The sequence below is a fragment of the Manis javanica genome, chromosome 4, assembly GCF_040802235.1.
Source record: "Manis javanica isolate MJ-LG chromosome 4, MJ_LKY, whole genome shotgun sequence".
Lineage (NCBI taxonomy): Eukaryota > Metazoa > Chordata > Mammalia > Pholidota > Manidae > Manis > Manis javanica.
The window spans coordinates 18,818,944-18,844,741 of record NC_133159.1 but is presented as its reverse complement, the minus strand read 5'-3'; the positions used below and the strand labels follow the sequence as shown (position 1 = coordinate 18,844,741).

General features: G+C 46.6%; 1 protein-coding gene across 3 annotated transcripts in view; it reads left to right on the top strand.

Moving 5' to 3' along the window:
• Positions 1–25,539, top strand: part of LOC108408701 (RH-like protein) — a 33,560-nt gene extending 8,021 nt beyond the window's left edge. Inside the window, exons 2-10 of one of the 3 annotated variants that reach the window (XM_037017901.2) lie at positions 420–612; positions 4,210–4,360; positions 6,503–6,650; positions 7,403–7,569; positions 9,081–9,218; positions 11,372–11,505; positions 16,646–16,725; positions 20,095–20,168; positions 24,672–24,855. In XM_037017901.2, coding sequence (XP_036873796.2) covers positions 420–612; positions 4,210–4,360; positions 6,503–6,650; positions 7,403–7,569; positions 9,081–9,218; positions 11,372–11,505; positions 16,646–16,725; positions 20,095–20,168; positions 24,672–24,698 — 1,112 coding nt within the window. In that variant the 3' untranslated portion in view covers positions 24,699–24,855. Of the gene's footprint in view, positions 1–419; positions 613–4,209; positions 4,361–6,502; positions 6,651–7,402; positions 7,570–9,080; positions 9,219–11,371; positions 11,506–16,645; positions 16,726–20,094; positions 20,169–24,671 lie in introns of all 3 variants that reach the window. The other 2 variants (XM_017678924.3, XM_073233424.1) reach the window with 2 other exon arrangements.
• The last annotated feature ends 259 nt before the right edge of the window (positions 25,540–25,798 follow it).

Sequence of the window (25,798 nt, the reverse complement as noted above, 5' to 3'; positions counted from 1 at the left end):
CATTCATGTGATCAGGAGGTTGAACCTGATCCTCAAGAGCAGCAGTAATTAACTTTACTGAGTGCCAGCTATGTGCCAAGCACAGGTCCTGGTGTTCCACACTTGTTCATACCATTATGTTTAGTAATACCAATAATTACTACATTTACTGAACACTCACTGTGTGTCAGGCCTGCCTTCCTGCTCAGCCAGCGTGAGCTCATCTAGTCCTTACCTCAACCCTGCATGGTGTATGTATGTGTTATCCCCCTTATTCAGATGGGAAAGCTGAGGCTCAAAATAGAGAAGTACCTTGACCCAGCACTCTTAAATGGTCATTAATGTATGTCCCTTTCAGCTGCCATGTGTAAAACTCTAATTTCATCCAACCTTCCATCCTGTCTGCTTCTCTTCCTCCTTCTCAACATCCCCCTGAGCAGTCTTCCAGGACATTACAGTCATGGTGGCCCTGGGCTTGGGCTTCCTCTCCTCGTCCTTGCGGAGACTTGGCTGGAGTGGCGTGGCCTTCAACCTCTTCCTGCTGGCGCTTGGGGTGCAGTGGGCAGTCCTGCTAGATGGCTTCCTGAAACCGTCCTTCCTCAGGCACCATGAGGTTGTCATCAGTCTGTCCAGGTAACCAGATGGCCACTGGATTGCTTTGGGGTCCTTGAGGGCATGAGGCCTGAGAGGGCAGTTCCTGAAGAGCTGGAATGTCCCTCTGTCTTTCTAGCACTGAAGCTGTGCAGTATTTAGGACGTGCTTATACTAAAAAAGTACTCATTATTTTTTAATTCAAATTTAACTGGGCCTCCTATATTTTATCTGACAACCCTAGGCCCCATCTACAGCTCTCCCAAGCCCTTTCTTTATTATTGAGTATGGTTTTGTAAAGTTACATAATCAAGGTGAGTTCAAAGAAAAATTGAGATTTTGACAAAAAGAAACAGAAATGTCACACTCAGAGAGACAGTCTCCTGGAGAGAAAGAAGTACTCTTAGTCCCCAAATGGACTGGCAGACAAGAAATAGCTATGTCTTTACTTTATCTTTGATCCACTTAGATGCGTTTCTATGAAATTCTGAGAACTAGCAAAATTAACCCATGTTGCTAAAAGCCAGAATAATGGTTATCTAGGGAAGGCTCTGGTTATTGATGAGGAAGGGGTACAAAGTAACCTTATGGGGTACAGTAAATGTTCTCTATGCTATCCTGGGTGATGGTCCCCCCCCTACACACATATGCATGTGTACACATATATACACATCCATCGGGCTGTACACTTTTAAAAAAAGAGGCATTATCACTTGATAGGAGGAAATAGGTAAAATCTACCTTAAAGATTGTTTTTTAATTTCGTCCAACTCTGAATCTCTGTTCTGCCCAGGTGATGGTAAATCCCACCTTAGGCATCTTGGGAACCTGTCACTTCTCAAGACCCTTCCATCCTCCTCCTGAGACCTTGCTAAGCTTCTGGGCACGACTAGAATATCTCTCCATGAGCCAGCACAGTGCCAGGCACTTCACAAACATATTGTTTAACCCTCCCAGTAGGGTCTAACCTGGTAGACAGGTAAGGAAACAGGTTCAAAGAGCATAACGCACTTGCCTATGGTCACACAGCAAATTGGTGGAAATGACTTCAGCTTTTAACTATCTGTAACCTTTCCCTCACACTCCAGAGCAGTCATGACCTGAAACACAGTCTTACCAGCTTCCTACTGGCCCTGAGAAAACTCTCCACATTTTTCCTTCTAAACAGTTTTAGAGCTTATCCCGATGGGGATCTAATAACCCCAGTAGCCCCCAGGAAAGGAACAAAAGGCACTTTGGCGCAACTCTGACAGTGGTGTCCCTGGTCTGGCATTTCTGCTGCCTTGCTTAAGGTCACAAAAGCCTTCAGCCTCCTGCACCTTAGCCTCCAGGCAGCTCTGGGCTGCTGCCTTTGGACATCTTGCCTGTAGGGACCAGTTTATTCTTGACTCAATCCAGGAAGACAAGAAGAAGTGATTTGTGGTCTGAGTGAATTCCCCTGCCACGCCTCTGACCCCTGGGATCTGCCCAGCTGTGATCCCTGCTGGGCCTGGCTTCACAGATTTGAACAATGAGCTCTTTCCTGACCTTCCCAGGAACTTGGCTAGTCTGGTGGGCGGTGCCCAGGCCTGCCTCCAGGGCAGGAGGAGCTCACCCTCTCCGTGGCCTCCCCTGCCTGCATTGTGCAGTTGCTGGAACTGGTTCTTGGCCCTGAACTGGTTCTGCCTTGAGTCACTGATGACCAGGCCCTGCGTGGCAGGGCCTGTCTTATCCAGCTTTGTCCTCCTTTGTTTTCATCACATAGTAAGACTTAGTAAATGGTTATTGGAACAAAAACAAAAATAAAAGGAACCTTAAGAGGTGTGGTATTTTTAATGCTGTATTTTTCGAAGGTCTAAGAGGGCCACCCCCCTGGAAAACAATAGCAATAACCAACCTCCTGATTGTGCCTGACATGTATGAACTCTTTTTGCCTTCACAACAGCTCAGAGGCCTGTATCCACGTTATAGATGAGGACACTAAGGCACAGCATGGTTAAGTAATCTGCCCAAGGCCACACAGCCAGGAAGCAGCTGAGCCAGGACTGCAACCTAGGCAGCCTTCTCTGGAGACTGCACCCCTGATCACCGTACTCATGGCCCCAACATCTCCCTAGCACCAACTGGCCCGGGCTCTGAAGTCCCACCACGGACCCACAGCCTCTGGAACTAGGCTTTTACCAAGTAAATGAGCACTCACCCAAAAGGTCCAACACTGGGCCAGCCTCGGTGAGACACTGAGGAACCCCTTACCCCAAATAACCCCTGGTCCCTGTGAGACTCATTGCGCAGGCCCTGCGCCCTGCTCTGACCTTCCCTCTTAAGTCCTTGGGCCTTAAGCAGGACACTACACTGTCAGCAAACACTGGGGAGGCTGTTTCCAGACTTCACAGTGCAGGCTTTGGATCCAGGCCAGCTGGGTTTGGACCTCACATTTATCATTAACTAGCTGTGTGGCCATTGCCAAAAAAGTCACCTCTTCTAGTCCCAATATCTATTCTGTAAGATGGAGGTGCTAAATGGTACCTCAGCACCGCTTATGGAGGGGTACTTGGAGGATTAAAATTTAAATGAGGTGATATGGTCGCAGGACTATTATACCTAATGCTCAATAACTTATTATTATTATTATCATCTTGTGGTGGCTGTGGTCATTGTAACATAATCATCAACTCCCAGGGAGGGGAGGAGGGTCTCAGAGCCACGTGCCCAGAGGAGGATGGGTTAGTTTGGTCACCCTGGATTGTTCTGCTCAGTGCCGCCTCTCCCAGGAAGCCCTCCCTGACATGTCCAGTCCACACTGCTCTCTTCCTCGGTGAACCCTGTTAGCCTTGTGATTTCATGGATAGTTTTAACTGACAGGTTGTTGATGTCAGCCCTGCATCCCCAACGGAATGGATCTAAAGTACCTTGAAAAAAAATTGTTTTCTCCTGAATCCCCACACTGAGCTTGTTCATTTGCCAAGGAAGGGAAGGAATCAGTGCTAGTAGTGCTGGCCTCTACTCCCGAGTTAGTTCTTCGTGCCAGTCATGGTGCTAGATACACACGCATGATATTCCTTCCTATCCTCACCACGCTACCATGAGATAAGTATTATTGTCATTCTTATTTTACAGATGGAGTAACAGGCTTACTGAGATTAAATAGCTGCTCAAGTGGAAAAGCTAGGACTGGAAGCCAGGCTTATCCTACTTCCAAACTCGGTCTCTTCCCACTATCACGGCGAGGGAGAGCTGAGGATGGTGGGTGGCAGAATGGCCGGCCAGCCGGCCAGCAGGCAGGTGAGGAGCGCCCTCTATTGAGCATCTGTGAGTGACGACGGCAGAAGAAAAGCCATGGGCCAAACCCAGTTGTCAGGTCCCATAAAAGGGCCCTGAGGGGACATCATCAGCCTCCGTAACTCACTGTGACCTTCCTGTGAGAACCACAGAGTGTCCGCAGAACGGAGGAATGTGCGCAGATGGAGATGGAGATCTCAGATTGGGCAGCAGCAGGCCCCGTGTGGCTACAAATTTTGTCTTCTTGTTCCACTGTTTCCCAAGTTTCTTCAACAGCCCCGGGGCAGAGAGTAAGGCCTCATGAAGTGTTTTCTGAATGTGTGAATGAGTGAATGGGAGGCTCCTTCTCTGCCACCCCTCTTTGTCTCTGTCCCACCCCAGTATTCAGCTGGCTACCATGAGCGCTATGTCCGTGCTGATCTCAGTGGGAGCCGTCCTGGGGAAGGCCAACCTGGCACAGCTGGTGGCGATGACACTGATAGAGGTGACAGCCTTTGGCATCCTGAGGATGGCCAACAGGAAGTTCCACAATGTGAGTTGCTGTGCTGTGAAGAGGGGACCTTAGTGAAGAGGGGGGCAGGTGCAGAGGGAGGATACCGCCTCCATTTGGTGGGGCTTCTGGGGTTAAAAAATAATTTGGACAGGCCCAAGTGGGGTTCCAGAAGTGTGATCTTTACTACATGTTAAACATAGCAAACTAGTGCCTTTAACTTCCAATATATGATACTAGGACTATGCTATTCACAAGGTAATTATGGAATGTATAAAAAGAGAATTAGTTCCCAGGGCCCCACCAGCAGTGGTCTAGCAAACTGAATGGCCTGCGTCTTCTTTCAAACCAGTCAGCATGTGTCACTAACTGTACATGTGATCTCATTAAGGAAGACTGTCAGAAGTCCAAGGCTGAGGCCAGCTGCGAACGGCTCCCCCAGCTTCTCTGCCGTAGCCCTGACACTGAGATCAGGCACGATCAAAGAGACAAGAACTGATCACAGATGAGAAAGCTGATGTCCAGAGAGGGGAAGCGATTGCCCAGTCATGCAGTGAGGTAGTGAGAGAGCCTGGTGAGAACCTACAACCCACCTTGGTTTAGGAGAAAGAACACTAGACTTGGACTCAAAGATTGGGGGTTGTATCTGGCTTCTGGGGTCAGAAAAGAACAAAGAGGGCAAGGGTGGGGGTGGAGTAGGTGGAGACCAGAGAGAAAGGTACTGCAGTAATCTGGGTTCAGTAAACTGAGTGTTAAACTTGTGGGAAGGCTGGATTCTGGCTGCATTTCGAAGGCAAAATTGACAGGACTTGATGATGAGAGGCACGTGGAATGGGAGAAATAAAGAAGGCTCAAAAATGACCCCAAGGTTTTCATTTGGAGCAACTAGGTAGATGAGAATGCCAGTCACTGAGATGGAGAGCAGTAGGGGGTGTGTAGATCTGGGAAGGAAAATCCAGAGTTTGGTTTTGAATGTGGTAGCCTAAGGATTAAGGTGTGGGCTAGAGATGTGTGTTAGGCATCCCAGTGGAAACAGTGAATGGAAATGTACATGTCTGGAGCTTCGAAGAAATACCCTTGTTTATCACAATTGTTGTAGAAGCCTGCACGAATTCAAAGTCATCTCCTCTCCTCCCTGCAGCCTCTATGAGTTAGTATTCAAAACCAAGGATCCCCAAGTGCAGTTCCTGGATTCCTGGGGGACCTCAGAGAGATGAAACGTGCAAGGCTTCTTTTCAGCTCTTACAAGGGAATTCTGCAGACTTTCCTTTTTACACATGGTCAGGGGTTCCTTACATTCACTTGTTCATTTCACAAATATTTATTCTGTGCTTATTATGTTCCAGGCACTCTTCTAGGCAGTGGGAAGATGCAACTGTTGTGGAACTTCCATTCCCGAAGGAAAGTTTGCTAATAAACAATAAAAACAGGCAAAAGATACTAGCATGTTAGAAAGTGACAAGTACTAAGGAGAAAAAATTAGATGAATAAAGGAGAAATGAAGAGCTGGGGAGATGGGGGGTAAAATGTTGGAGAGAGTGCCCAGGGAAGGCCTCTTATAGTAAATAATTTTTAGGTAAGGACATGGAGGCAGGAAGTATGCAAGCTATGTGGGTGTCCAGCACAGTGGCAGATCAAAGGCAGGGCAGGGGGAGTGATCCGCCTCTCCCAGGAGGAGTGTTTTATCACCGACACTGTTTAGAATTGTGGCACATGGTGCTATTAAGAAGCAGACAGACTTGCAGTTGGTTTTATTATTGTTTTAAATTCTCTGAAGACAATGAACCCCCTTATAGCCTGCACCCACTCTCTGCACCCTGCATTCCAGGCAGCAGAACAGCCAGTGCACAGTGGGACTGATGTGGGAACATGCCTGTGGGTTTGAGGAGGAGTGAGGACAGTGCATTTCCATGTGGCTTTTTGCCCCTCCTAAGTGGACCTCAGCTAAAAGGACTTAAGAGCTACTCAGAAGGCCAACCAGCCACCTCCCTGTGATAAATACCTGGCCCCTCACTGGGCTGCTCTGAAAGGGGAACCTCTGGTCTGGGTAAACTCTGAATACCAGTCTCATGACTCTCAGTCTCACCGCCCATGTGAAGCTCAGAACTTTCTCCAAAGAACACGAGGCTTTGCCCGTGGGCAGGGGATGCTGGCACTCACTGCTGCCCCTGGGTTTTGTTGCAGATGGACAGCCACACAAGCATGATGCACATCCACGTGTTTGCAGCCTATTTTGGGCTGACTGTGTCCTGGTGTCTCTCAAAGTCTTTGCCTAAGGGAGCAAAGGAGAAAGATCAGACAACAATGAACTCCAGTTTGTTTGCTATGCTGGGTAAGGACAAGGTGGGCTGGGTGGTTCATACATGGGGTGAGTGAGAAGCTCTGAAATAGCTCTGTGCAAAATCTCTCCTATACCAACCTGCCTGGGGTGCCTGAAATCCCTCCAGAGTGACCCATTTCCTCAAGTAGTGTTTGATGAATTCACACCTTGAATTAAGCATTCTTGTCTAGGGAAACTCTCTTCATTAATAGCCAAAGGAGAGGAGAGACTCATCACATTTGAGTTTAAGATAAGTTTATCCAATCCTTTATCTTCAACTCAAAGGAAGGAATTGGACAAGAGAAGAAATAGGGCCCAAGACTGGAGAAAGGAATCCTGGGTGGGAATCCAGGAGTGGGAAGATAAGAGGAATGCTGTTGTACTTGGGAAAGCTGCAGTGGAAATGATGAACCCAGGCTGCTGGGAGAGGCTTGGTGGAAATCAGGCAGGTGAGCTGGAAAGCAGGCGACTGAATATCAAGCCATGGGTCCAAAGGAAAGCAACATATTAAGCTGTAAAAATAAGCATTTGGCCATGATAGGTCAGGGTCAGGGAGTCTTAGTTTCCTTGCTTGTAAAATATGTCAGCTGGGCCCTACCAAGCTGAGAATTCAGAGAGGAGACATGAAGTATCCAAAGTCACACAGCTGGCAAGTGACAAAGCTGAGACTTGCCAGCTCCAGAATCCTCCTGTCTGAAGCCCCTGGGAGCTCAGACTTTGGAACGGGAGTGCAGGTTCTGGTCCACGATCTTCTCTGTCTCCAGGGACCCTCTTCTTGTGGATGTTCTGGCCAAATTTCAACTCTGCTCTGGTGGAGATTACAAGCGAAAGGAAGAATGCCATATTCAATACCTACTATGCTCTTGCGGTGAGTGCAGTGACGGCGATCTCGGTGTCGGCCTTGGCAAACCACCGTGGGAAGATCGACATGGTAAGGAGGGGGCAGCACTTGGGGCTTCTAGGCTGGACACACACACTCACACCTCCCCCGCACCAGCCACATGGGTTAAGAAAGAGCATGCCGGGTCATGGGGCCTTGTCTTGCAGCGTCATGGAGCCTCCACAAGAAGGCTGGCTTACCAAACACTGGACCATAGGAAATGGTCAAATGATCAAAGACTCTCTAGGGGCGGGGCCTGGGGGAAAGATTAAGTCTATCAGCATTGACATCAAACAAACCCAGGTTTGAACCCCGTTTCTGCCAATTACTAAAGCCAGCCATTTCGAGCAAGTCAACAGAGAAAGACTAGAATAGAATTAGCCTCTCCCCTTCCCCCAAGAAATTTCAAGAATGGAAAGATTGGGATCAGAAATAAAGAAATATGTTCCCCTTGTCATGTGACAAGAAGTCATGTGACCTTGGTCAAGCCACTAAAACTTTTGGAGCAGCAACTGCTTCATATGTAAAGTGGGGATTAAGAGGCAATGCACACGAACTGCTTCATGGGGAATGTGCTGGGCAAAACGTAGCTGTTATTATCAATGTAGCTGGGAGACTGTGTGTAAGTTTGGGGGCAGAGATGGGTGGGAGGGTTCTGTGCTCTGCTAATGACAAATCAAGTTCCCATGATCATCAGGGCATGAGGTCAGCTAGCCAGAGGTGGTGGGAATACGTCTAGACGCCGGCCCGGAGTGGAGGGAATGTGGCCAGGGATGACAGGTTGACAGCGCTAGGGGGAGTCAGCGTCCCCACAGGTGAGCTCCATGGTGACAGGGTATCTAGGTTACAGACCAGGTGGGGACACCCAGGGAGGCAGCAGTGGGCATCAGGAAGCCCAGAAGCTGGTCTCAGCACCCAGAGCTCCAAGGTTAGAGTTGAGGAGGACAAAGGAAAGTAGCATAAGAGCAGGGCCCTGGTTCTAGAGGAATGAAGGATATAGCAGTGATGTGCCTCCAGGAACAAGGGCCAGTTTATTGGAATGGGGCCCAGCAATACAGGGCAGCCTAGGCGTCAGGTAGCCAATAATAATAATGAAAATAGTAAACACAATAATAATGGCTTATGTTTATTGGGCATTTGCTCATATTCTATGTCCGGCACTGGGATGAGAGTTTTACATTGACAACTCATCTAATTCTTACAATAACCATATTAAGGAGGTATAATCAAAACCCCACTCTTTGGGCAGAAAAAGCTGAAGCACTGAGTGGTTATATGCCCAAGGACACATCACTAAAAAGTGTGAGGGTGGCTAGGATGCTGAGGACATGAACTTCCAAGCTAAATGCCTCCCATTTGGGGTGACTGCTGCCTGATCCTGAGAAGTAGACCTGAGAAAAGACCATTGAGGAAGGTCACAGAGTCTCCACAGAGGGAAGGGGGATGGTTGCAGGACCAGCCAGGCAGGGAGGACATTGCAGTGTTGCTTGCTACCAGCTTACCGAGTAACTCTAGGCAGGTGATGCCCTCCCTTGGTTCACCCACACGCTATTTCTTTGCAGACTCATATCCACAATGCGGTGCTGGCGGGAGGTGTGGTTGTGAGTGCCTCTGGTCACCTGATCTCTTCTCCTTGGCTCGCCATGGTGCTGGGTCTTATGGCTGGGCTCGTCTCCATCGGGGGAGCCAAGTGCCTGCCGGTAAGTTGCTGGGCAACAAACACCTGCAGCTTTGGCTTAGACTGGCAGGCCCCTGGGACCATGGCAGGCCACTGTGTGGTGCCGTGTTGGCTTCTCAATTGGCTTCAAAGCCACTCAGGCTAGATGGTGCATTTGTTAGGATGTGGGGAGCAAGTAGAAGAACCCGTTCAAGCTTGCTCAGGCATAAGGGGGAATCTGTACAAGGCTGCTGGGGCGTCACAGAGCCTGCGGACAGGGACGTGGCTGGGAGCCCAAGGACAGCTGGCACCAGGGACGGTAGTGTTGTGGGAGCCCAAGAGGTACCTGCTCTTCTCTCTTTGCTTTTCCCAAATATCTGCTTTATTCTCATCTGTAGACCTCCTTCCTCTTCTCCAAATCCTACCTCCACTCCACATGGTAGAATGTAGTCTCTCTCTTCAAGGAAGAGAAACTCTTGGCCCCAGTTGCAAGTTTTCTGGAGAGGGGCCCGTTGGTTTAGCTTGGACAATGTGCTTATCTCTGCTGGGAGTGGAGGATGGGGCACTCTGTACGTACATGGCTTTTGCCCATGGAAGGGCAGCAAGCCAGAAGAGGGTCTAGGTCAGGTCCACTTCTGATTGTTTAGCTCTTCTAAGTGGATGGATTTTTCTTTCTTCAATATTCAACAGACACTGATAATTCCAGAACACCCCATTATAGCCGATTTGTTATAGCATACTTCTAAGAGAAAGATTCAGGTACAACAAACCTTCATGAGATTGAAGGCATGGTGGAGGAAGAAGGAGCAGACTTTTGGGTGGTTCAAGGGGCTGAATTTGGATGAACAGTAGCTATTCAAGAGGCAGTTTTAACTCAGAATAAGGGAGGACTTACCAATGGTTCGATCTGACCAAAGAGTGGGCGGTTTGCTTTTCACCTTGGGGATGGGAATAAATGTCTTCTGCCTCCTTTGGCTTTGAGGCCCTGTGATGGGAGAGGGAGGTGCACAGCAAAAATGCCTAACAAGCTACCATCAGGCCCTGTGTCCACCACTTCCTTTCAGCCTCAGTTTCTTTGACTTCTCAGTGGATGGGGGGTGATTCAAGGTATGATTCACTCATTCATTCATTCATTCATTCTTTAAACACAAATGTTTAACACTTATCCTGCTTCCAAAGCTATAGTGCAATGAGGGAAATGGACAAATCCACACGACCCAGTGTGATTCCTACCACAGGAGCACATCTAACCTGGCCTGAGATGGATCAGGAAATGCTTCCCAGAGCGGAGGGGGTATCAGCCAAGTGTTGACAGATAACTAATATTAGCTAAGCAAAGGGGAGGATGTATTCCAGGCAGAAGGCTGGGTTCAAAGGCTCAACAGCGAGAAGAGCATAGAGCCCAGCCAGGAAAGAGCAAGACGTTCTTCTAGCTGAAGGGTCGGGTTCAGCTGGGAGCACGGTGGGAGCGGAGACTTGAGAGAGGCACGATACTCAGGTGCAGCTCCTGGGCTAGCTGAGGGGTCTAGGTTTTTATTCTGAAAACAGTGGGGAATCCTAAGGAGAGAATTAGCCTTCTGAATTTACATTTGTATGTGTATCTGTGGGCCTGCATCCCTCTGGGAGGATAGGTGGTGAGGTGGAGGAGCCTGGAAGTGTGGAGTCTGGAAGTGTGGTCAGATTCTTTTCTACTCAGCCATGATATCTTTGGGATGGCAGTTAAGTTTGGGCTGGACCAGTGGGCCTCAATTACCCTCCACAGGGACATGTGGCAATATCTGCAGACATTTTGGTTGACATACTGAGTACAGGCGGTGCTACTGCCATTAGAAGGTACAGCCCAGGGCTGTAAATCTCACAAAGCACAGGACAGCCCCTCTCACAACACAGAATTATCAGCTCAATTATTTGAGTAGCACCTGCCTCTCAAAGTGTCATCAGTGGACCATCAGCATTGGCCTCACCTGGGCCTGTGCTAGAAATGTAGGCTCTCAAGCCCCAGGCCCACTAAACCCAACCCTGCGCTTTCAGAAGCTCCCGGGCAATATGAGGGCACATTCAGGTCTGAGAAGCACTCTTTCAGGTGAGCCATGTGGTCCATCCCCTTCTGGTGGCCTTGGATTCCTGCAATCTGTAAAAAGGGTGGGTAGTGAATATCAGTCTGTCATATACTGATTATAATACTGTTTGTCCCAGGTGTGTTTTAACCAGGTACTGGGCATCCACGATACCTGCGGCATGCACTACACCTTCGGCCTGCCGGGACTGCTCGGAGGGATCGCCTACATTGTACTGATGATGCTTCAGGTCAACTGGACCAAGAATCTCATGTGGGTCTCTTGGCTAACCCCCTCAACAGCCCTATACGATGCAGGAGGAAATGTGCCTGGAGCCCTTAGTTGGGGCATGTGCATTCAGTGCCAGGCACTCAGCAGGCCTCAGGGAATACTTATTGGCAGATTTATTCGAGAATTCTGCCCAGCCTCTACCTTGTATGAAGTTACCCTCTCTCCAGGCCACCTCTTCTTTCCAAACAGGGTACCTTAGGTGCCAGACAAAGGTCCTGGGTCCCGTCCCAAATGCAGACAGATCAGGTCATTCAGGCCCCAGCCAGCCGAGTCCATCTGTCAGCCCCTGGTGCCGCGGGTCCTGGTGGCGTGTACCACAGGAGTCAGACCGGTCTGGAGTCCTTACCGACTGGGCAGGCTGCCTGATCTCTGAGCCTTGCTGCCCAATGTTCATGAAGATAATGACAGTCCCGCCCCTCACAGGGCTGTGGGAAGCTGCCTGAGGCCCGGCACCATGTGGTTGAGAGGATTAAATACATCAATGTAGGAAAATGCTAAGCACAGCCTATCCGTGAGGCCCAGAGATAAGAGGCTTGGCTGAAGCCTCACGGTGAGGTGGGCATGTAGGCCTCTGGACTAGAGTTGGGTCCTCTGCACCCTAGACAAGGGACAGCAGCAATCAGTTCCATGCACCAGAGCTATTGCCTCCATGAGACTGTGTAGTTGTCTTGCCAATGGGTTTCAGCCCGGGGCAAGTTCACTACGGATTCAGTGTGACCGAAGAAATGGCAGTAGAATGTTCTTGGGGTGAAAGGGTTATACCCAACTTTATTCCCACGGTGGCAGGTCAATCACTAAAATGCCGTTCACTCAGAGCGAGTCTGCATGCAGCAAGCCGGTCTCTGCCTCTGGGCCTCTGTCCTCAGCGCTGCTACCACTCCAGCCTCTGCTCTCCTGCAGCCTTGCAGCTGTGCCACCATGTCACCCAGAGCCCTGGGCAGGGCTCTCTAAATAGAGTCAATAATGATATATTGCCCACACGTGTGTAGTGAGCCAGCCACCCAGGGCCAGGTGAGAATCCTGGCCACAGGAACCTTCATTTTATCCACAGTACTCCCTGGATACAGGTACATCAAGCGGAAGAGGGACTTGGGTAGGATCAGGGATAGATTTTTCCAGATGAACTGATACAGTGATAATAATAATATCACTGATCATAATCACTACTTTTTTATTGACTGCTTTCTAAGTGCTATCATCACAGGCATTGCCTCATTTAATCCTCACAATCGCCCTGTGAGGTATTATTATCATACTCTAAGAAATGACACTTAGGGGCGTTGTCTGCCCGGGTCACTCAGATGGAAGCTGTCTGGAAGGTGGTGAGCAGCTGAAGCGGGTGATGAAGAGCTCACGGCGTTTGGAGGCATCCTGGAGAAATCAAGGAGGGCTGGCTCCCTCAGAGCTCTGTGGACAGAGACAACTGTAGCCCCACATTATAGGAATCATGAATGGGAGGGTGAGACATCCCTCCGTGGGCTGCTTGGAGTGAGGAGGTCCCCTCTGGGGGTCGGGGAGGGATGGGCTGTGTGAAGCAAGGTGCCTCAGCGATGTGCTCCAGTGACGTGTCTGCTGTTGTTCTCACAGCTGTGCAACTCAGCAAATCCTTTCTTCTCTCTGGGCCCCTGAGTCCCCTTCTTTGCAATGGGGGATTGATCTAGCAGGGCCCCAACCTCCGATTCCTGTAGGGGCTAGGCAGGTAAAGTAAAAATGAAGCCAGTGAAGGGGGCTGGGACACAGCGGGCAGTTGCTTTTCAGCACTAGGCAGAGACCCAGGCTCAGTATCACCAGATCTAAGGACTTTTCAAGAGAAGCCAGAAATCCAGAGTTATGCACGTACTCTGTCCAGCACTGGCAAAAGGTTCACAATCCTTAGGCACATTTCATGGGCCAGATTCTGCTCAGGGGTGGCCAGCCTGTGACTTTGGAATCACCTGCCCTTCCAGCTCCCAAATGCTGATTCTGTGGCTCTCCTAGAGCAATGGTTCTCAACATCAGCAGCACCCGGGAACTTGTTAGAAATGTAAATCCCATCCCACTCAGACCTACTTGATTAGAAACCTGGGATTGGTTTTAATAAGCCCTCCAGGTGATTCTCCTGCAAGTTCAAATTTGAGAACTACTGGCCTATAGCAAAACAAAACAAAACAAACAAAATAAACACAGGTCAGTCAACCAATGGTGTGCTTAACAAGTGGGTCTCCAGATAAACAAAGCCCAAGCCATCCGGGTGAAATCACGGAACAGGAAGTCGGGAAATGAGCATGATGGTCCCGGGAGCCTGGGAGCCGGCTCCAGCACACCTGGTAAACAAATCACCTTCCCAGGGTGAGACAGCCGATGGCCAAGAAGTAATTGCGCTCTCACCTTTGCAGGAAGGAACCTGGCAAAGAGAAGGACCTAGTGACAGCAATCATCTCTCTTTGGGGGAAGCTTCGGTCTTCCTGGGAGTAAAGGGCACAAGCTTCAGGGACAGACAGACAAGGTCACATTTACAAGTCGCGTGACCTTAGGCAGGGTACTCAGACTTTCTTCAGGTTTCAGTTTTCTATCTGTAAAATGGGACAATAAGATCTACACCCCAGGGCTGCTGTGAAGATTCAGCAACATACAATTAAAGGACTGAGGACAGTGCTTGGCATGGAGTAAACACCCAGCCCGTGGCCTGGTTCTTTCTGATGACTACTGCTGCTGCTTCCATATAAAGGGCATCTGTATATCGTGGAAAGAGGGATAAAGGATGGAGCTGGGAGTCAGAACATTTCATGTGAAATGTGCAACAGCTTTTTTGTTAGCTTGGTGTCATTGGGCAACTCAGCTGACTTTTCATTTTCACTCTACAAACAGTATTTGCCGATTTTCTATTCAGGTGAGAGAACATGAAAGGGTCAGATGCTATGCTCACAGCCAAGATGGGGCAGTTTTCACAAATGGTGGGATTTTAAGTGGTGTGAAGACACACTTACATAACAGTGACTCATGCAGTGCAGACGCTCTTTTTCAGTTCTCAGTCCTTTGATTACTTCAGGAGAAAATCGTGCTGAGTATGTTTGTGCCCTTCGGACACTTGTTGACATCTAGTGTGAATGACAGCGGAGGGAGCCTGGGCCTACAGACTTGTCCAAACTGTCCCATCTGGGGGAGATTTTAGGAACGTTTTGTTTTCATTGTATCTCTTTTTATAGTTACCTCCCATTTCTCTTCCATTTATGGTAGTGACACAAAGTTTCCCTTTAAACTCATTTATTTAAATGTAAAAAAGGTCTAAAGGAAAACTTCACAATAGTGTCCCTGGAATGCCAATATGGACAGATTTGTGAAGGTGGCCCTCAAATGCTGAAATGTGGAAACAATCTGGCCAGACTGTGGGTGGACAGACCTGCTGGGTTTGAATCCCAAGAGCCACCCACATCAAATCGTGTGCCATTGGAGCCCTCAGCTGACCTTCCTAATCCGGCCCTCCCCATCCGTGAAATAGGGACTGTCATGGCTTGTTCACAGGGCTGGGAGGATCCTGTGGAATCTGATGGTAAATCATGGAATCAAGGTTCTGGCACAGGGGAGCCCACCCTGAGTGGGGACAATTAGGGCGATTTTTACTTCATCCAGCCCTGCTTTCAGACAGTATCAAGAGACAGTGAATTCTGTGTCGTCAGCAGATTTAAGTTGAGCTTCTATTCTGCCACTTGATGTTAACTTAAAAAAATTTGGGGGGGAGTGTAATCTACCTCTAGCAAATATCATAAGGGGATCACTTGTGAATTTCCTATCATGCCGTGTAACCAGCCCTCAGAGCTCCTTTGTTTCACATCCAGGGCAACAGCTAACCTGACAAAGGCAGTTGCAAAGCTGCTTTTGTCCTTGACAGACATGGACTCATATGGAAAGTCTGTGCTCTTGTGCTCCTGGCTTCTTGTACTCAACACTTAACTTGTGAGATTCACCCGTGTTATTGGGTTTCTCTGGAGACTGCTCATTTTCATTGGGTTGGGTTTCATTAGAGGGTTGAGCTGTGCTTTGGTTTAATTTATGGAGGTTCCTGAGTGACGACGTGAAGAGGTCAGCATCACCAAAAGGCAAGGTTAATGTCCTACAGGCCCCCGGGAAATGAGAGACACAGCACATCATGCAGGGTCATGTGAAAACTCATCACACACAGGGACCAGGCAGCAGAGGGAGAGGGGAACCGAGACTGCCTTTAGGACTAGAGTGGCAGGGTGACAAGTTGAGGACATCCCACAGGGCAGGAAGTGAAAACATGTTTGAGTTGGTGCTTCAGGGGGCCTGAAATATGAGCTTTGCACTCCCATGAAAGCTGCCTTGCAAGAGTTTGGCCCCATGATAAATGAGTGCCAGGCAAATACAGAAGCTAAGAAAACACAGTTAAACCAAGTGTTCTATTGTGTGAATATGGAATGATTTATATATGCTGGATATAGATCTTCTGTCAGATATATGCATTGTGAATATCTTCTCCCACTTTGTGGGTTTTCACTTTCTTAATGGTGTCCTTTGATGAAGAGAAGTTCTTAATTTTAATATAGTCCAATTTATCACTGTTCCCTTCATGTTTAGCTCTTCTGTGTCCCGTTTAAGAAATCTTGCCTACTGCAAGGTCATGTAGATGTCCTCCCAGGGCCCCTTAGTAGTTTAAACTGAAGTCCTATGGCTGCCTTGAAGGAGAGAGGACAGGGAAGTATGTTCACAGTGGGGTAGGAAGGGGAGATGAATGTGATAGCCAGGCTGTACTCCTTCATCTTAAATTCATCTAATGAAGAATCTCAGGACTCTGAGAGGTTGAATGACTTGCCTGTGTCTCACAGCCAGTGACAGGCCTGGGACTTGAACTTGGGTCTTTTGACTCCCGGTCTAGTTCATTATCCTGGGGTCGAAGGATTAAAGTATGCCAAAGAGGACCTTGGAATTCTCCCTTCCCCTCCAACATGTCTGCATGGCTTTCTAGAACACGACAGGGGAATATATACCACCTGAGCAGAGGACACTTGTTCTTGGATGGCCCTCACTGACAGCATTGCTACTGATGCACATGGTGTTTTTTGACGCTGATGACCTCTGCACGCTTGATGCCTGAATGTAACCACCTCTGCCTTGTCATTTCTAGGGTCGGCTACCAGGTGCTCATCGACACCGGGGCACTCAGCATGGCTGTGGCTGTGGGTCTGGTATCTGGTCTTCTGACAGGTCAGTGTGAGACCACCCTTCTTCTGCCATTGTCCAGTGCACAGGGCTCGGGTCCAGAGGGCACCTGCCCCATGGCAGGATGTGCATGTGCCCATCCCCTTCCCTGTGGATGAACCCCCTCAGCTGCAGCCATGTGAGACAAAGGGCTCAGGCCTTGACCAAAAAACAAACACAGAATCACATTGTTTCAGAAATGGGAAGGCCCTCAGAAGTCACCTGCCGTGTGCGTGGGCTCTGAGGGCCAGGGAAAGGAAGAGACTTTCCTGAGGTTCTAAGTAGGGGTTAGTGGGGACACTGTAGCCTCTTGAGCCCAAGGCTGGTGGCTTCACCCAATTTTGTACAGAAGGCCAAAGGCACCCTTATGCCAAAAAGCAGAACTTTTGTTCTTCACGCATATTATTTCATTCAATATCTATTATGAGGTGGGCAGTGAACCCAGTAGACTCCCTAATCTTATATCCCTGAGAATATGAGCTGATATTGTAGTTGTGGAGGGGAGTTTGACAATAAATAAGTAAATATTTACTATGTCAGATGGTGATAATTGTATGAAGAGGAATAAATCAGGGTAGGGGAACACAGAGTCAGTGTGAGGAGTTCTTTTAGAAGGGTGGGAAGGGAGGGTCCATTGAATAAACTGACCTTTAAACAGAAACCGAAATGGACAGAAGGAGGGAGATATACCATGAGAAGAACAAGCCATGAAAAGGGACAGCAAGTGTAAAGGCCCTGAGACAGGAACATGCTTTGCATGTAAGAACAGCAAGGAGATTAGTGTGGCTGATGTAGATGGAGTGAGGGGGAGAGTGACAGGGGTTGAGGACAGAGTAGTAGCAAGGAGCAAGGTCACTCCGAGAGATGAGAAGCCACTGGAGACCCTTAAACAGAGGACTGAAGTATGTTTCTGCTCCTGCAGTAAAACAGAAGAGCAAAGAATTTGGGAAGTTACTATTTCACTAGTCTTACTTATATGCTAGGTGAAAATACGTATTCTGTCTAGAGCTGTTCACCTTTACCCTACAAGCAAACAACTTATTGGCTGGACACTCATATATTATGTCCCTAAGCAGGGAGTGAACATAAATAAAGGACAAAATGGTGTAAGCAGACACCCAGGAGTTGTGTGACTTTGGGCCCTATCACTTTACTCACTCTGAGCCTTGGCTGGCTTCTCTGTAAAATGAAAGGATTATGGTGCTGAGTCAGTTGGCTTCCTTTCTACTCTGCAACATGAAGGCACTATTTGGAGTTACCTGGGTAATTTAAGAGAGTGAGATTGGCTAGAATTGCTTTACTGTATCAATTGGCCTCAGCTTTTGACAGTCTGAGGTGATTAATTAAATACAGATGAGAAGAATGCCTTCTTCCACAAGTTAACACACTGTTCATGGTGGGCAGACCAACCCTGACGAGGGTTGCCAGACTTAGCAAGTGAAAATACAAGGGGCCCATTTTTTAAATTTACAATTAGTTGAGCCAATATTTTGGGGCTCTCACACCATTCACCACTGCCACTGGTATTGATAAAGTGACACTGACCTGCACTGGCCAGTGAAGTGTCCAGGAGGGCTTTCCTTATACATCACTGGAGTCAATAAGAGTGTAGAGAAAATGAAAGTTCCTTTGGCCAGGATTCTCACCTGACGTTGGCTGGCTTGTCCGCTGCACACAATACATGGGCAACACGTTATTACTGACTCAATATAAAGAGCTCTGTCCAGTGCTCTGGGCTGCACTGCTACAGAAGCAGAGGCTGGAGTGGTGGGAGCGCCGAGGACAGAGACAGAGACCAGCTTGCTGCATGCAGACGTGCCCTGAAGTGGACAGGATTTTAGCGCTTGACCTGCCACCATGAGAATAAAGCTGGGTATAAACCCTATACCCCAAGAATGTTCCATTGTCATTTTTCTGTCTCACTGAATCAAGAGTGAACTTGCCCAGGGCTGAAACCCATTGGCAAGACAAAGATAACAGAGGAAAAGACACCCATATTATTCCTTTAAGAGTTAAAAAGAATGGCTTCTTGTGTTTACATGTTGCCTTGGATATGAGGGAACTGGGGATCCAAAAGTATTGAACCATCAAAGGGGACAAAGCCTCCAAGCAGCCTCCAAATTGGCCCTCTAAGGTCAAGCATTTTACTTGTCAAGAGACCCCCTTATTTGGAGCCTGTCTATACCTACTTAAGAAACAATCCCATTAAGCATGGTTATTGGGTTTCCCAGTTCACGCAGATTAGAAATAACAGTTAGATGTGGGATAGATTTCTGGAGGTAAGGCACACCAGTAGAAGTTAGAAATGAATACAGAAAGCCCAACAGAAGAAAAGTTCTTAAAAGTAGACACAAGAACATGAAAAGCTTGGGCTGCTGAGAGAATAGGCCAACAGCCCTCAGCAGTTATAAACCTTCTCTACATTATACAGCACATTCCATACATGGATGTTCCGAGCAACGGTTCTGATTTTTCAGAAAAAGTCTAAATGTGTTCAGTGTTGTCTTGTAAGATAAGAAATAAATTTTAGATGGATTTTCATCAGTGATGAGTAAGCTTCAGCTACCTGGAATATTCATGTAGGTGGTAAGAGATCATTTCTGAGTAATTCTAGCTAAATGAGGTGTGTTGATTGCACCCTGCATGCCAATATCAGTTACAGGCATGCACTGCAAAAGGAAAATATGAATAAGCACGTGCCTACTCTTGTTAATCTTACTATTTAATACATTGGGACCAATCATCACTAAAATCAGAGATCAATCCATCAACAGCATTTCCCTGAATCATGTGAAAACAATAAGTGCTCACCACTTCAAGTATCCTGGGAAATTGAGCAGACTTTGCGCAGCTCGGGTAAAGCCTAGGGCCAAGCTCTCTGGGCAGAGGCGAGCTGGATGAAAAGAACAGGCACAGAGCAAGTTCTTATAAACTTCTTTCCTAACTACACAAGTGGAACCTTGAGATGAGGTCACCCGGAGTTTCCTGACAAAGCACCTGCAGGGGCAGCTAATTGGAGTCGCTCTCCATGGTAGCTCTTGTGTTTTAAATGGATCAGCTGTAAATGGGGGCATCACCTGACAGAGCCCTTCTATTTCTTTCCAGGAAGAATGTCAGATCCATGGTAACCAAATACCTCTCAGGGTAATCTAAATCATTTGGAGATAATTGCTCTTGCCAGTTCCCTTCAAAAGATGTCTATAGAATTAATTAAGCTGGTCCAGGAAGGACAGTGCTTCAGTTTCTCTGTCTCCTGGTTGTGGAAGAAAAAAAGGATTTCTGTTGAGATACCATAGTTGACATATGATATTTTGATTAATTTTGAGACAAATGCTGTGCTCCACGTGTTTACCATTTAATTATGAATTTAAACAGGTTTCCTCTTAAACCTCAAAATATGGAGAGGACCTCATGTGGCTAAATATCTTGATGACCAAACTTTCTGGGAGGTAAGATTTTTAACCTATTAATGTCATATATTCTGAGTGAATGAACTTGGAAAGATGCATTAATTTAGTGTTTGTGAGAACGAAGTAAAAACAAAAATGAAAAAAGAGCATTAGGGGAGGAGTAAGCCCATGGAGTACACAGCTGTGTGTGGGCTGAGAATGGGGAGGTGGTAAAGGTTACCATTTTCCTGATGCTTCAAAGTCACTGAGGGTCAGGGATGTGAGAACTGTTGCTAACCACACTTCTCCTCCCCATCTGGAGTTATGAAAGTAGGCAAATAGTTTTATATGAAGGTGATAGAATTCAAGAGCCTAAAGGACCCCAGGGGCCAGCAATCCAATTCCTCATTTGACAGACATGCCAAGTGTGGTCATGACTGGCCAAGATCTCACTGGGAGTCAGTGGCAGAGCAGGATCTAGAACACAGCTCTTGATAAATCTTAGCTATTGGTCACAAGAAAACTTTTCACCATAGGAAGCAGGGGTCATTTAGCCAAGAGGACACCGAACTCACGTCAGCTGCTGCTGGGGGTTCTATGCTATGTTGTCGTGTTGTCATGAACAGACTAGGAAGGAAGTCAGGGCTCAATCCCTGTGTCCCCACTGCTATCCTCCCTGTGACCTACACTCAGTTCACCAAGCACTCTAATATGTGTCACCTTAGGTGATCTTCCAACCAATACTGAGGTTGGCTGGTCAAGCATTTCCAAATTATAAATTGGACGTTGTGGCCAATGTCAGGCTGATGCCCAGCATCACACCTTTGTGAATGGCAGAGACAAGACCAGGAACCGAGGCTTCTAAATCCTAAGCCAACCCTTTCTTCCCTGAGCATGCCCAGAGACTGGTCACTAAAGGGACAGAGAACCGGCCGCATTACCGGCGTTGGCGTCTGTGTCTGCAGGGGCTAAACAGGGAGACCTTACAGAGAGGACCTGCCACCTCCTCTCCTTTCCCCCCTCTTCCATCTCCTCTCTGTCATCTTCCTGCTCTTCTCCCTCTTCTTCCTCTTCAAACACCTTAATGGAGGTGTAATCGACAATGAACCACACATATTTAAAGTGTACCGTTTGCTACATTTAAACGTTATTTACACCCATGAAACCATCACCATAAATGATAATGAACAGATCCATCACCCTGTCATTTCCTCATGCCTCTTTGAAACTCCTTGCTCCCTATCCCACCCCATCCCATCCCCAAGCAACCACTGAACTGCTTTCTGTCCTACAGATTTGTTTACATTTTCTGTAACTGTGCCCAGATGGAATATGGCACATATTCTTCTTTGGCCTATTCTGAGTCGTCCATGTCATGGAGCGTGGCCTTGCACCAGCTTCTCTCTGCTGCTATTGGCTCTCAGCTGCTCCCAATAGCCAGTCTCTCCCAGTCTCCTGCACGTGTTCTCCCACATTTAGCAGAAGCAGGGTAATGTAGTGAAAAGACTCAGAAAACTGGTTTAACCCACCCATTCATTCCAGAAGCATTTATTGAGCAACTATTATATACCAAGTACTCTGCTAATTAACCAGGGATACCATAAGTAGGACAAACATCCAGCTCAATTATTTGAGTTGCAATCAGTATTTGCTGAATAAATGAAGGAAATCTGAGGAACCCCACCTAACGCTAGCCACTGCAGCATCAGGTGAAATGAAATGAGCGTGTACCTGGAATGAGAAGACCTGGATTCCAGTTACCATTTGGCAAGGTTATCATGTAGGCAAGCTGTGAATCTCTCTCATTGATAAAATGAGAATAGTAACCTTTGTTCTACCTTACTGGGTTGTTCTGAAAACAAATAAAGTAATAATGCCTGTAACTACATTCAGGAAAATGCACATCACTACATGAACGTAAAAGTTTATTACTAGGGGGTTTTAGCCAACCACAAAGGAAATGTAAGCATAATAGCTATCGTTTATTGTAAGCCTACTCTGTCTTATTTTGTACTAGATGCTTTTCAACATTATCTGATTTTTGTCCTCACATAAATCCTACACAAGAGTAAGTATCCTCATCTTTAAGATGACAGAGCTAGTAAATGGAACAGGAGGAATCTGAATGGGTGTTTGGCTCCAAAGACACACCGTGTGTGTGTGTGTGTTGTGAACAGTTACTGGAGAAAAGTTATTTCTCCCCCCAGTCTTCTGATGTATTTTCTTACAGCTAAGTAGAACCATTTATATAGCAGTATACCACTTACAGCTTGCATTTGAAAAACTAAATATTCATTAAAGAGGCAACAATTCAAACTTCCAAGGCTGATAAATCTCCAGGGGTGATTTTTTTGGAGTAAACTATCCCAAGACATTTTAAACATGATTGAATGCCCTTTTTTGTATTTCGTAGAATACACTGCTGGGGCTTGGAAGGAACATTTCTTCACTGGTTGCCCAGACCATAGCCAGCATGTCCCGTTAGGATGGGGTACTCCCCACCCTAAGGGCACCCATCTCATCCTTGGATGGTCCTATTAAGATGCACTCATTCATTCACTAATTTCATAAATGTAATCTAATATCTGACAGACATTGTGTGAAGGGTTGGAGAGACAAATCCAAATAAAATACAGTTCTAGCTCTCAAGGACTTGTATATGCTAATCCTCTATCTTCCCATACACTTATCCTAACCCAGGCACTGATTTACAAAACTTCAGTTTATAACAGTTTTTCATTGGGCATGTGTCTAATGCCTTAGCTAAGAATACCTTCCTTCAACTTTTATTTCAATTTAATAAACCATGGGTTTTATTTCACACTTTCCAAAGCACAAGGACACTGACATCCACATATTAAAAATAATTCCACAGTTAACTTTTCTGAAGAAAGGAGCTTTTTTGTGAGTCCATGTGAACAAGCCCATTCTGGATACTGCATGGGGGTATGCACAGGGAAACTGGAACTTTCACCACTTAGGACTGGATCCTTTAAGTCCAGCTCTAATAGGCACAGGTCTATTAAATACTAAATAAGTAATCCTGGAAGCTCCTGGAAGAGTTGGGGAGATCATGATGCTGAGGAGGTCAGGGAAAATGGAACTTGGAGTTGGGCTGGATTTGGCTCAGTGGCAGAAATGACGGACATTCCAAGCAAGGGGAAGAGTGTGAGCAAGAACAGGAGAAGCATGAAGCAACCTGGCTCAGCAGAGAATTGGTGAAGAAAGGATGAAAAGCGGGCAAGAGCCAGCAGAATCATCCTTCAGGTGACTGGAAGCTCCCAAAGGTTTAAAGTGGCGAAATGATGCAGTAAAATAAATGCTTTAGAGTTGAATAGAATAATAGGGTTAAGCATGTAGGATGGATTCTGAAATGAATGCAATATGCTGAAGATCATGCATTGGCTTCTGATAAGTACTTGCAGTTTATCTTTTAAATGATCTTGTTGCCAAGAAATAAAACACCATCACTGTTTGGTACAAAAACATGTGTTGAGTTCCTCCTGGTGTTTTATGCAAAATTCTTAAAACCTAGCCTTGTCACACTGCTATCAGCCCTGCACTAATTTAAAACACATGTTCTGGACACACAGTAAGGGTCCAACAAATGAGGAGAGCTGGATTTTAAAGCAATGTAGGAAACGAGATGAAGAGCCTGTCAACTGACTCGTCCCCTGAGGAGCATTGTTCTGGGAGGCAGATCTGAACTGGAGTCCGAGCTCACCCCCAGCAGGCAGGCAGGCACCCTCAGGCAAGTCACTTTACTTCTCAGGGCCTCAGTTTCTTCATTCGTAAAACGAGACTAAACTGTGCTCCAGAGCCAGACAGATCAGGGTGCTACTGCCTCTAGCTCTCTGTTCTCTCAGTGCTTGTCTCCTCAGCTCTGAAATGTAGGTGATAAGAGTAGCATCTCACTAGGTTGTTTTAAGGATCTAAAGGAGATAATGTGCAGTGTTAGCATGCTGATCCATAAAGAACACCCCATAAATAGTAGGTACACTGACTTCCAGTTCCAGGATGCTGTGGCCCATGCCACTCAACATGTAGCAGCGTGGCAGGGCGTAACATGGCACAACGGGTTATGTCCAGCTGGCAGAAGACCCAGCGGAGACTTAAGGACAATCTCCAAACATCTGAAAGGCTGTTATGTAGAAGAAAAAAAAATTTTTTCCTATGCTTCTCCGAAGAATCTATGTAGGCCCAGGGGGTGATGCAGAATAAATTGCTAACAATTTGAACTGTCTGCAAAATGGAATGAGCTACTTCATATGGTAGTGAGTACCTGTAACTGGGGAGCGTTTAAACAAAACCCCGATGACTATTTATCAACGACTCAAGTAAAGAGCTATGCAAAATGAGATTTGCCTGAGAACACTTCCAATTCAGACTTTCAGGGGAAAATTCACCTTTCATCTTCTAGATGAAATAATCTCGAAGGCTTTTGTGATGAGACAGTATTTTGGTCAACATAAGTTTTAACGTATCAAACCAGAATCAATATAATCTGAATTATAAGAGCTTAAGTATTCATCTGTCATAAAAATGTTTGTTTTGCTTTTACAGTTTCCTCATTTGGCTGTTGGATTTTAAGCAAAAGCATCCAAGAAAAACAAGGTCTGTTTGAAAACAGGACAACTTCCCTCCACTGCTGCCCACCTTGTTTTGTGTGTGACAAACACTCGTTACAGCAAAGCCTCCTTTCCTACCATGAAACAAACAAGGTCAGCGATAGATCTGATATTAAAAAACAAAAGACTAAAAATTTAAGTGGTAATTTCATAATAGATTTGAATAAATATATTTGGTTTCATTAAAAATGATGCTATCAACATTTTCTTGGGTACAGACACATAATTAAGGTTTTGGTTCAATTTTATTGACAATTCTTAGATCTATTCTCATGCTAATAAAGAGTACTACCCAGTTAACTTGTCTACATCAGCAGAGCAGATGATGTAAAATTGGGAAAACTTAAGAACTCAAGTACAGTTAGTCCTGTAATGCTGAAGTGCTTTTATTCCAACATTTTCATAAGGTAGTTCTTATTCCCTGGTCACCTTCTGAATTGAACTGTGAGGAAAAACATCATGGTCCATTGTGGAGATACGCTATGTCAAGGTTAAAAAACAAGTTCCCTGACCTTGGTGAAATCATTTAAATTTCCCCAGTCTGGGTTCCCTCACCTGTAAGAAGAGAAGGTGGACTTGAACCTCCAACATACCCTCTAATTCTCTAAAACTTGCCCAAAGTGATTTGCTGTGGGAGGGTAGCAACACAGCCATTCTTTGGGTAGTGTCTCGACGACCAGGCAATGTTCCAAATATACATACTGGGAGATAATGGCTTACTCGGAAAGAGTACCAGAAATCATTTAAAAGGTACTTTGTGTTTAATGAATGGCTAACTGTAGAATATTTAATGAAAGAAAACATTTCAAGCTGTAGTTCTGAAGAACATGCATCCCATAGTTACTAGTTCATTGAAAAAAAAAAATCCCATTTTCCATGGTGGGGAGCCAGGGGGATAACAAGAGATCCAGGGAGGAAAAGACTATGAGAACGCCCAGTAATTAATGTTTGTACATTGTATAATCGACCTTGCTGGTCTAATGTGAGCTTGGTGGTCCAGTGTAGAGATACAGTGAAACATGGAATCCAATTTGTTATCAAACCAACAGCAAAAAAACTTTG